Genomic DNA, 13,122 nt, shown 5'->3' on the forward strand with positions numbered 1-13,122 from the left:
TTTATGTTTTTCCTCATAGAGACCACTGAAGGAGCCCAATCACTTTAACTTGTAATAAGCCCTAACCCGTCTGCAAGTATCACATTTAAATTTGGTGAGTTACATGATGATCCTCCTTCCAGTCCTCAAAAATCTTGGAAAGTGAAACCAATGAAACTAGACATTCAAAAAATGCATAGGCAGGAAATTATGATCCAAAGATAATTATTACGCAGTTCTAAGTCTTAAAGAGAAAAAACTGTTTGCTTCATTTTTTTCTTTCCTGCAAACATCATGCAGTAGACTGCAGTAGTGTCTGCAAGATGGCTAACTGCTGAGTCTTTGATTTAATGAAAACTTAGGGAAAGCAATTGAGTTCACTACAGGGACTGCTTTGTTCTTCCATTATGATTCGTTTTTAATGAGAAAGATGATTGTAAAGATAAACTCTATTCCTCTGAATTTTTACACTAATTACATACAATGCACTATTTTAGCAGAAGGGGACTTATCTCCTTCAGGCAATACAGTTATCATCTTGTAACCACCCTTCAATCTCCCACATGAACATGGAGCTGCGTGCCAGGAATGAGTATTGCTCTATGCCAGCTCTCAGCATGGATAAATGAATGCTTAAAGATTTACAGAATTAACAGTCAACATGGACTCCAGACAAAACAGGTAGACAGCCCCTCCCCTTGAGCTTATACGCCGTTTAAAATGAAAGAATCAGGAAGACATTCATTAATAAAGTATTTGGCATGGGGGAATGAAGCAACACCTGACATATAAAGAGTATATGTGTGTGTGAGTGTGTTTGTGTCTAAGTTTATGTGAAGATTAAGAGTAGATGGTGTTACATATTCATGTCAATTTCCTTCCATCTAAAAGTCACTGATTGTACTAAGTGATACTGAGAGTTCTATGTAAGATATCACTCTCTTTAAGATACATACACATTGGTCAGATGGTCAGACACTGGCTCAGGCCTGTAATCCCAGCACTTTGAGAGGCCGAGGTGGGTGGATCATTTGAGGTCAGGAGTTCAGAACCAGCTTGGCCAACATAGTGAAACCCCGTCTTCTCTAAAAAATACAAAAATTAGCTGGGTGGCAGTGGCGTGTGCCTGTAATCCTGGGTACTCAGGAGGCTGAGGCAGGAGAATTGCTTGAGCCTGGGAGGCAGAGGTTGCAGTGAGCTGAGATCATACCATTGCACTCCAGACTGGGAGACAGAGTGAGACCCTGTCTCAAAAAAAAAAGAAAGAAAAGAAAAAAAAGAAAAGGTTCATATACATTAGCACACACATGAAATGTACTATTGGATACTACAAGTTTCATTAAGACTGTGGGAGACTCTATTTGGTGCAGATTTGCCCTGTAAGCACTGCTTATGTATAGAATGTGTGTGTTTTGTATTGTTTGATGGACTTAAGCTTGATAGCTCATGTAACACTAGCAAGTTCCTTGAGGCAGGTACGATTTTTGGGAAGCAGAACTCATTCTTGTCATCTAAAAGGATGCCACAAGGAAGTAGGAAGTTTTACCAGCATGTCCTAATATCTGTAAGTGACTGAGGAAACAGCTGCATATTGTAAACTCTAGACCCAATGATAACTTATTCCATCATGGTAACCGCTGAGCTATAGTTAATTTTCTTTTTTTTCCCCTTCAGTCAGATGCACTGAAGTATAACTTAGATACAATAAAATTCTCTCCTTTTAAGTGTATAGTTTGGAGAGTTTCAACAAATGTATATAGTCGGGTAATTGCTACAAAAATTGAGACACACAGAACATTTCCATCCTCCCAAAAGTTCCCTCGTGCCCCTTTGCAGTCAGTCTCCTCCCACCACTACCCCAGGCTCTGGAAACCACTGATCTCTGTCCTTACAGTTTTGCGTTTTCCAGAACATGGTATAACTATACAGTATGTAATTGTATAGTATGTAAACTTACACGTGTGGCTTCTTGCACTTAGTGTAATGCTTTTGAGATTAATCCATACTATTATACATATCAGTACCTTATTTCTTTTTATTGGTGAGTGACATTCCATTGCATGAATTTACTGCAATTTGTTTATCCTTTTGTAAGCGGATGGGCACTTGGGTAGTTTAGTTTTTTGCAATTATGAATAAAGTTGCAATGAGCATTTGTATGTAGATCTTTGCATGGACATTATGTTTTCATCTCTTGGAAAAATGCAATTGTTGAGTCACATGGCAAGTATACATTTAACCTTATGAGACAACGCCAAGCTATTCTCCGAAGCAGCGTTCTCACATTTTTCAAAGCAGCCTTATCATGTGTATTCCCACATACAGGCGGTATATGAGAGTTTCAGTTGCTGTACCTACTGAAAGTTTTGCTAGAAGTGGATTCTAATTTTCTTGTGTGACTTTCTCTACCAATTTCTCAGCATGATATCTGTATAACATTCCAGCCCGAAATCTGTTCTTCTCTTTTCCTAGACAACATAAGCATAATTCCCATGAAGCATCTACCAAAGATTCATCTCAGAAATCCCTGAGGTGCAATCTTTATACTGTGGGGGCTAAAATTTTCCAATCATACTTAAGAAGTAAAAATAAATGCAACCTGACAAGAAATAGGAATGGAGATTTGCCAAGTAATTTCCCACAAGGGACCCTTTCTAAGAGGCTCCAGTGAATATTACCTCACCAGACTTAGGTAAGTGACAGTACTATTTCTCCCACGACTCCCAAGGGAGTTATAATTTAGTATTTACATTTGCCAAGTGCTTTCTTATTATGCCCACATGCTAATAACAGTCCCTTCTTCTCAGTGATTTAGTCAGTGTTACCCAGAGAACTGAGAACTGGGCTGTGAGTGAGCAGAACTCAGGCTTCTGCTCTGAGAAAATCCTAGGTCCTGGTTTAATTCTTTCACTGCTTTTTTTTTTTGACTGCCTATGAGAAGCATTAAAGAAATCTGCAATGAAAGTAGGGGGCAAAGATTCGCAGAGGCAGAGGCACAGTTACAGACCTGGGGAAGTGAGATCTTCAGGTGACTCTAGGGTCAGACATACAGGGAAATGCTGGCTACCGAAGTTTCCAAGATTTGGTGTGGCTATCTGATAGGTCTATTTTATTTCGTATGAAATTCTCTATTTCTTCCAATTATGTAAGTATTTTAAGTGTGATATTGGTCATGGAGAATTTAGCCTATGTAATTGCATGTAAGAAATGTAGTATTTCTGTAGAGAACAAATACGAAGGCTTTCTTGAGCTGGAAGAAACAACAATTACCTCTTAAATAATGCTTCTTCAGCTACCACCCCCAACCTCCTCATAAAAAAAAAAAAAAAAATAGCAGGGTACTTTCTTGGCACAGACTCTCAGAAGAATTTTTATTTAAAATGCCAAGGTTTGTGGGACTGGACCATTGCGTCATGACTTGCGTCCAGCTGTATGCGTAGACAGGGCTGTCATATTTATAGATTTCTCTTATCTCTTCTACCCTACTTGAATATTCTGGGTGGAGAAAGGGGATGGTAAGCAGAAGGGGCCAGGAGAGCACATGTGCTTGAATACCCAACTAACTTCCTTGCTTCAGCCTTCTCACTTAGAATTAACATTTGAACCTAGACCTCTAGGATTTCCATCTGCTAGAATTTAATGTTCAAAGTGAGTATTTCCCATGAAGAGTAAAGCATGCAGTTCACTTTTCAGTATTATTTCTTTGAAAAAATCAAAGGGATTCTACATGGTGATATTTTTATGAGGGTTCTATTAGCACTATTAGAGACTTGTTTCATTTTTACACTCACACAAAGAAATAGATACATGATTCAAAACATAGTTTAACGTATCTGTTTCAATAATTCACTAAAAAATAAAATACATGCCATACTCATCAAATTGCTTTTAGCTGGAAGCTTGTCTTTTATGAAAATTGGAAGAGCTTGTAAAAACACTTTTCAATGAAAAAGCAAAACTTGCAGAACCAGTCACCAATACTGAAGTTGTTAGTACTCTAATAACACTGAACGGTGGCAACATTTTCTTTTCTTTTCAGGGTCTGTATATAAAAAGAAGCAGACACTTATGATTCTAGTCATGCTTTCATTACTGATACCCATTTTTTCTCTACCACTATGAGTTGAAGAGGAAAACAAAGGCTAAAAGTGTTTTTTTCTTTTTACCCTCAGCATCTTGCCTTTACTCCTCCAGCAGTGAGTAAATTGCTGGTGTATAACAAAAAGGAATTAGAGAAACAAGAATGTAGAAAAATGGTAGCAGAAGAAAGAGAAGAGGAAATTATTGCTTATCGAAGTTTTTACGATTTATATACACTCAGAAGATAAAAACTGCTAAAAGAGGAACCATGAGTATCTATTATTTGAAAACTTAAAGGTAGCTCTGGGAAGCAGCATGATTTTTGTCATCATAGACAAGAGAATCTTATGGGCAAAAAGTTAGATGATACATGTTTTCTTGATAGGAACTGTATCCTATTTTCACCTTTTTCTTTAAAAGCCTGTCACATTTCTTGCTCTTATATCACAAAAGCAACAACTGGTGGTCTTCACTGGACCCCAGTCTGTCCAGTCTGTCCTCACCTCTGATTCACAGTTTTGGCATTTTGTTCCTCTGCTTCCTGATTTCAGCTGTAATTACATGGAATTTTAAGAAGAGAGTAGATATAAGGAGAAGTCATCTTTTGAGAGTTTCCTAGGCAAATGCACGTGTTTTTGGAAGCTTCACTATACTTTCTTAGTCCTATTCCTAAAGCACCACTTTGTAGGAGTTGTTTGGATTTCAGGCTTTATTTCAGTGGGTACATTTTAATTTCCTAACTAACTTCTCAAAGTGGTTACAATTAAGCTATTAATGTAATGATTGTCTCTATTTTCCCTAAATTCTCAAACTTGATACAATGACAACAAAACTACTTTGGTGAAGTACATTTCTTTCTACAAAGTTGTATTTCTGAAGGTCTTTGTTTTGAACAGTAAACATTTTTTAAAAATTGTAGAACCATCTGGAAGAACACCTAGCTCCAACTATAAAGAGGGCTAGACTTAAAATTTGCTTAATTGGGTATGATATTTTGTAAGGAAGATGGTACCCAAATGTTGGTAGGAATCAATTAATAATCAAGGGCAAACTCAACTCCAATTCATTTTGGAACTTATACTGGAGCCTGCTGCTTCAGAGTCTTTGATCATGAGTCCAATGAAATTTTGATAGGGAAAATTCAGTTTAACTTTGAAGTCAAATTTAAGCCAGGCTTTCATAATAACCTCACCCTTAATGCTCTTGAAAGGCTTCTTACATTTAGCACATTGTTTTAAATGTGACAATCATTAAATTTTAGAAGATATATGATTAAAACTATAAAGAAAGATTTGTTCAAGAATGTATTTCTGAGTCTAACTTCACACTGTTATGTGGCCCAGAGTGGCAACACGTGGCTGAGACCTAACCTGCAGCTCTCAGGGAATGGTGAGAAAGGAGAACTTGTGACTATGAGAGACTCTCCCTTGCACACACCACACTTTCCACCCTTCCCTCTTTGTTGTTCATTCTTTCCCAAATTTTCAGGTACCTGACTAGAAAGATTAGTATATCTTCAGAACATAGTATTGAATCAGCCTATGGAAAATTAATGTAATTACTATGTTCATTTCCAGATGTTGGCTTAATGCCAGCCTATTAAAACTTCTAAAGATGAAGCTTAAAACAAATAATTATTCTGAGGAAACACCCAAAAGAAGACATGCCAGCAAACTCAGTGACAATCTGAGGTGATGGTAAAAATCTCCAGAGGGTATTTCAGAAATTGATTATCTCCATCACAGACTGGTATTGGCAGTCAGAATTTCCTTAGCCCTCTTCAGCCTTTTCTTTCTGAAGAGCCTCCAAATTCCTTGCTGCTCCTAGTCCTTAGCCTCTTTCCATTGGTCTTTCTTGCCTGTCCACCGCTAACCCTCTCCCTAAATCGTCTATGACATCCTTGTGATGGTTAAGATTGAGTGTCAACTTGATTGGATTGAAGGATGAAAAGTATTGTTCCTGGGTGTGTCTGTGAGGGTGTTGCCAAAGGAGACTAACATTTGAATCAGTAAACTAGGAGACTCAGACCCACCCTCAATCTGGGTGGGCATCATCTAATCAGCTGCCAGCATGGCTGGGATAAAAGCAGGCAGAGGAACGTGGAAGGACTAGACTGGCTGAGTTTTCTGGACTCCATCTTTCTCCCACACTGGATGCTCCCTGCCCTCAAACATCGGACTTCAAGTTCTTCAGCTTTTGGATTCTTGGACTTATATCAGTGATTTGCCAGGGGCTTTGGGAACTTCGGCCACAGACTGAAGGCTGCACTGTCAGCTTCCCTACTTTTGAGGTTTGGGGACTCGGACTGGCTTCCTTGCTCCACAGCTTGCAGACAGCCTATTGTGGGACTTCACCTTGTGATCCTGAGTCAATACTCCTTGATAAACTCCCTTTCATATATACATCTATCCTATTAGTCCTGTGGTTGTAGAGAACCCTGACTAATACAATCCTCCGGACCGCACTGGGGTATCTCACTGCATCTTACACAGAGGGCTGGTTTCCTATTCAGGGTTTTGAAATTCAAAGGAAAAAAAAAAAACTCTCCTTTTCTTCAGAAGGGTCTCTGCTCCCTCCTCCTGCCTTCCCTGCACCTCACAAGGAGAGGCAGAGTGGCCCTGAACACTGTCCTCACAGCCCCGCCTTGGATGGGCCCTGAAGCCACACTGTCCTCACAGCCCCGCCTTGGATGGGCCCTGAAGCCACACTGTCCTCACAGCCCCGCCTTGGATGGGCCTCTACTCTTTGCTCTCCTATATCCTCAAGCAGTTTCCTGGGCTGTCAGAACCTTGGTTTTCTCATTTACAAAATTTCGGATAATCATACCTATTTCCTTGGATTGATGGAATAAAAAGGATAATTTACATACACAGTGGCTGGCACATTATAGAGGCTCAATAGACGGTACTGTAATTATTAACTCTAGGCATTTTACTACATTTCATCTTCTAAGTTTTTTTAGCCTCTACCTGTAAATTATTGCTATGGTTGAAATAATTCTCCCTGCCCTTTAGAATGGCTTAACTTTTTTTTTTGTTCCTGATTCAAGTTTTTGTTAAATCCCTGGATTCCTGAAAAGTGAGAGGTACAAGAACTCAAAGACTAAATACAATGTACCATCTCGCAGTAGAGTTTGTTTGGTTATAAAAATGACTAGGGAAGAGAAATTCCTCACTTTCATGGGATTCTTGGGGGATAATATTCAAGTGTTATAAAAATTATTCTTAATTTAATCTTCTTATTCTTAATTATACTCCTTATACTGGGCTAAAAAATTATATTCTTTTAATATTAATTCAAGCTTCCATCGAGTGATTTTTAAGTCCAACTGCTTAGTTCTATATGGCCAAGCTACACATTTCTAGTCTGTCATAAGTGAATTTCTAATTATATTTCTCCCTTATTTCTTCACTTCCTGGAGTCTGTTCCTGGACTGAGGCACCAATGGTAAAATGATGGGGATAACTTTTGTAAACCAAAAATAAAATTCTAAGTACCCCCTCAATCATCTGAATGGACTTCCTCCTTAGTCAGGGCACTCTTAAAATGTAACCTGAAAGACTGGTTCAGGCCAAGATGGGAAGTGGGGATTGAACATGCCTCATTATACTTCTCCAGCGTTAACATCAACACAGACTTTAAGTCTGATAAGAAACATTTTACAATCTATTCTCTCTGAAGCCTACTACCTGAAGGCTTCCTCTGCAAATAAGAACTTTGGTCTCCACAATCCTTATCTTAATCCAGATATTCCTTTCTATTAATCCCAGATCTGTTGAGAAACTCAACCAACTGTCAATCAGAAAATTTTTAAATCGACCTATAAGCTGGAAGCCCCCTGCTTCGAGTTGTCCTGCCTTACTGGACCAAACCAATGTATTTCTTTTTTTATTTTATTTTACTTTTTATTATACTTTAAGTTCTAGGGTACATGTGCACAACGTACAGGTTTGATACATAGGTATACATGTGCCATGTTGGTTTGCCATCAACTCATCATTTATATTAGGTATTTTCCCTAATGCTATCTTTCCCCCAGCCCCCCAACCCACAACAGGCCCCAGTGTGTGATGTTCCCCGCTCTGTGTCCAAGTGATTTCATTGTTCAGTTCCCACCTAAGCGAGAACATGTGGTGTTTGCAAACCAAAGTATTTCTTAAATGACTGAAGTCTCAGGTCTCCCTAAAATGTATTAAATATAAAAGCAAGCTGCACCCTGACCACCTTGGGCACATGTTCTCAGGTTTCTGTGAACCTTGTTCACAGTTCTACGGGCTGTGTCAGGGACCATGGTCATTCATATTTGGCTCAGAATAAATTTCTTCAAATATTTTATGCAGTTTGACTCTTTTTTTTTTTTTTTGAGACTTTAGATAACCCATTTACATCATTCAAAATTATTAGCTTCCAAATCACACTCAGGAAACATAGCTGAGATTCAATGTCAATAACTTCAGTGGCCTGAGATTTTATTTTTAAAATAATGATGTCTATTGATGTTAAACTTTAATAAACAAGTACTGATAGCACCAATTTTTGAGAAGTAAATAAAATTAGCTTCTACAATACTTTAAACAAATCTAAAATTAAACTGGAATTCAATCTCAACTTGTTCATATTTATTCCTCCTATGAGATGAAATCCAGGATTGGTCAAATCATTATAATTAAGCATTATTATTCTGGACAGTAATCCAAATAAATAAATGTAAAAATTAAATACTGATAAACAGTCTTGTACATGTTTCATAAAAGTGTGACTATTAAAATTGATGTACACAGCTATACATGTGTCCTTATCTATTATTAATGTAAATAATTGTCTCCAAATGTATTAATGATTTTTTTCAATGCACATTTTACAGTTGACAGCTACTATTTTGGGGAAAATTGATGGCTATTTCTGAGCCATAGATAAAAGTGTTTACACCTTGTCATAGATCATTTTGTTGCTGCTATAATGAATAACATATTCCATAGTACCTGAGACTGTGCAATTTGTAAAGAACAGAGATTTATTTCTTGTGGTTCTGGAGGCTGGGAAGTCCGAGGTTAAAGGGCTCACATCTGGTGAGGGCCTTTTTGCAGTATCCTCACATGGCAGACAGGCACAAGAGCACACATGAAAGAGCAAGAGAGGGCAAGAGGGGGCCAAACCCACATTTAGCTGGAACCCACTCCCATGATAATGGCATTAATCCATTCAGGAGGGTGAAGCCCTCATGGCCTAGTAATAGGCTCACCATCTTTCTTAATAGTCTCACCTCTTAATATTGTCACAGTGGCAATTACATGTCAACATGAGTTTTGGAGGTGATATTCAAACCACAGCATACTGGATTCAGTGGCATATCATATGACTCTGAAGCATCCCCTCCAGGGATGTACCCTGAGGTTTTTCAAAGGCAACTGCCTCTTTAAAAAAAGGTTTTCTTGCATTGGCTCTTGGAGGACTTGTTTTATTTCTTTAATTATTTTAAGTTTAAAATAATTTCACATCTCATTTGACCATTTGTGGTAGTGTTCTTTTTTTCTTTTTCTGTGATGTTATTAATAGAGTTGTCTGTGTTTACAATTTGTATCTTTCTTGTGTCACTTTCCCACAGAACATATACTTGTCTGCAATTCCCTTGGATTTCTCAGAGCAAGCATTATTTAGAGTATCTGCATCAGGTCTATTCCAAGTTCCAAGGAAAAACTCATTTAATTCCAATGAGAGGGTAGAAGTAATGTTAACAGGGATTCAAAAAGTGAGAAATTGTACATTTTTGCCTATACATGCAGTTCCCATTTCTTGCTGAATTCATATGATTAATTTTCTTTGTGATTTATTCAGTCATTTTGTTTACTATATTACTGCAAAATAGAAAAGTAAGATCTGGGGTTTTCAATGATCTTAACTGATGCTGTAAGAAACAAAACGTTATCTGGTCATGGCTCATCTTTTTTTTAGGTGCTTGTAAAAGCTATATTCCTGGTGTTTTTGTGAGCTTACCTTGTCTGACGGCTAGTGTGGTGGTATAGACCAAGAAGAGAAGAATGTAATTGAGGAAACTCTGGAAGACTGGTGTGTTGGCATGGAAATCTTCTGACAGATACTTGCTAGTCAAGCCAATTCCACAAATAAGGAGGGATAACACCTGGCCCAGGGCCACAGAGATTAACATCTCCCTGAGAAATAAAGGAAAAAAAAAAAAAAAAAAAACAGCAAAGGTCAGCAGGAAGCCCATTAAAACAATAGCAGTTAAAATTTTTTGAGCACAGGTAGCATGCACTGGATTAAGTGCAACTAAATATTATTCCCTTTAGTCCTTCACAGCAATCCCTTGAGGAAGGTGCAATGATTACTGAGATTTTACAGAGAAGGAAACTAAAGCTTAGAGTGGTTAAGGAGTTTGCTCACAGTCATGTAACTAGGAAGTGGCAAAAAACTGGGATTTGAGACCAACTCTCTGAAAGAGCCTGGCTTCTAGCTATTGACATCTTGGTGCCAATGGGAGTGGGGAGTGGGTGGCGAAAGAACATCATCTTGATGCTCACCATAGTATTAATGAAATATTTAGTGATGGTGAGAACGCTGACTAGGAGGGACCATATTCCCACCTCATCCTCAAGTTCTTGTACCAATAAAGGGGACTCTTTTCTTTATAGATTGAAATCCCAGATCCAGAAACCCCTATGTGAAATGGCTATACACTATACATATCCCTGAAAACCAGAAGGACCATCTGCTGTCCATTCCCAGACTCTAGAACTCAGTTTGCTCTAGGAAGCTTTGATGAGCATTAGGTGTCTGCTCTCTTCTGCTCAAGTTACAATTGCCTACACACTAAAACTGCCGTTCATAAAGGAGATTCAGTACTGTGATGATGTAATACAACCTTTCAAATTATGCCAATTTTTTTGTGGCTTTTTCATAGGCACTGCCCCTATAGACTTCTGTAGTGGGGACTACAGGCAAGGTTCAAGGCGTTCATTTTGCATACAAACAAAATGCCCTCACAAGCTTTCTGGTCACATACACCCACATGCTTTTACACAGAAAAAGCCCCTGGAAATACAAAGCAGATTTCTGCCCTCCCTGAAAGTCGCATCTGACTTGTCTGGTTTATTTATAGAAAGAGTAATATAATAGGAGCAAGCAGTAGTATTTCTTTCAATAAAAGTTTTATTTTATTTTTAATTGACACATAATAATGGTACATACTTATGCAGTACAGTCTCATGTTTCGATACATGTTCACGTTGTATAATAATCAAAGCAGAACAATTGTCAGATCAAAAATGTATCATTTCTTTGTGGTGAGCACATTGAAAATCTTCTCTTCTAGCTCTTTTGGAATATACAATACATTAGTGTTAACTATATCACTCTAGTTTGTAATGGTTTGTAATGCAGCATTGTTTCTAAACAAAAAGCTTTAGGCAAAGGGTTTGCGGTGTTACATATTTAGTCCGCCATAACAGATGTGAGTCCATTTTTCTGGAATGAGCACAGAGTCCTGGGCAGTACTTTGGTTGTATTTTGCTTTAAAAAAGAAAAAACATCAGCTATATTTTGTTCATTCCATCTGCTTCCAAGAGGAGGAAGAACTGTGGCAAGGCATGTGGGCATGCAGAGAAGAACTTTCTGAGGTTAACCTATTTCCAGGTACCGGCTCCTGACCTCTGAATTCAATCTCTATAAAGAAGCCAAATACATACTTTTAAACATCCATGTTTAAAATGTCAGTATGCTGCTTAAAATCTTACAGTAGTTCCCCACAGAATGCAGAGATCTGTAAGGTCTGTACTGAACATCTGCAAAGACGCCTGCCGACATAGCCTTTACATTCCTCCTGCTCTGTTCAAAGGGAGGCAGGGGTCTCTTTCTCCTTTTCTGGAAGCTGAGCTGGTCTTGGGACTTGCTCTGACCAACAGAACATGGGGGAAGGGATGTCATGTGACTTCTGGGCCTCAGCCTTATAAAGCTCTACAACTTCCATTTTCTGCCCTCATAAAATATAGCTTCCATGTACTTCAGTTTTGAGAGACCACGTGAAAAAAAGAGAAATCCAGCCAGCCATCACTGTCCTGACATGTGAGTGAGGCTTCTGGATTCTCCTGCCCCAGTCAAAGCATGCCAACATATGCCGCCATGGAGCAGACCCCGAAAGATTGCTGCCTAATTGAAGAACCGTGAGAAATAATACATGAGGCTGTTTTAGGGCATGCAGATGTACAATGGCTTGTTACATGGCCAACAAATAACTGAAATCATATCCTAAACACTCTCCCTCTATTCCCACCACCTCTGGAACATGACCCTCCATTTCCCTGTATTAGTCCTCCGTGACGCACTTTCAGCCTGTTTACTTGCACTTCAGCAGTGAATCATGGTCTTCTCTGCCTGCATTCCCTTGCATGTGTTATTATTTCCAAAATGTTCATTGTGCCTTTGCCAGTGTGACTCTTATGCATCTTTCGAGATTTGGCTTCTATGTCACTCCCTTCGAGAAGTGTTACCTGCCTTCTCTTCCCTGGGATACATCTCTTTGTTACTTCTATCTCATTGTATTGAAACTAATGCCTTTACACTTCTTGCCTCAGCTGGACTGTGATGCTTGTACCATGTTCTTCACTGTATCTACAGCCAGGCAGTACCATTGAAAGGAAGTAGAAAAGTAGACAGTGCAGAAGAAGCCTAGGCAACACGAAACAGTTTGTTGAAATAAAGGGGGTGATTAATAAAAGAAAGAAAGAAAGGTAGAGGTAAAAGGGAGTACCAGAATTAACTCAAATGATTTTAAAGGCCAGGCGCAGTGGCTCACACCTATAATCCCAACACTCTAGGAGGCTAAGGCAGGAGGATCACTTGAATCCAGGAGTTTAAGACCAGCCTGGACAACACAGTGAGTCTTCATTTCTACAAAAAATTTAAAAAATTATCCAGGTGTGATGGCACGTGCCTGTAGTCCCAGCTCCTTGGGAGGCTGAGACAGGAGGACTGCTTGGGCTTAGGTCAAGTGTGCAAGTGAACCATGATTACACCATTGTACTCAAGCCTGGGCTACAGAGCAAGACC

The 13,122-nt window shown here is 38.8% G+C and overlaps 1 protein-coding gene across 2 annotated transcripts in view; it reads right to left on the reverse strand.

The window, feature by feature from the left end:
- The window catches only part of SLC35F1 (solute carrier family 35 member F1), a 404,897-nt gene that overhangs the window by 163,415 nt on the left and 228,360 nt on the right, over positions 1-13,122 (reverse strand). For both annotated transcript variants that reach the window (XM_023219009.3, XM_023219010.3), the window contains exon 2: positions 10,054-10,229. In XM_023219009.3, the coding sequence (XP_023074777.2) occupies positions 10,054-10,229 (176 nt within the window). The remainder of the gene's footprint in view (positions 1-10,053; positions 10,230-13,122) is intronic.

Source organism: Piliocolobus tephrosceles, chromosome 5, assembly GCF_002776525.5.
Source record: "Piliocolobus tephrosceles isolate RC106 chromosome 5, ASM277652v3, whole genome shotgun sequence".
Taxonomy (NCBI): Eukaryota; Metazoa; Chordata; class Mammalia; order Primates; family Cercopithecidae; genus Piliocolobus; species Piliocolobus tephrosceles.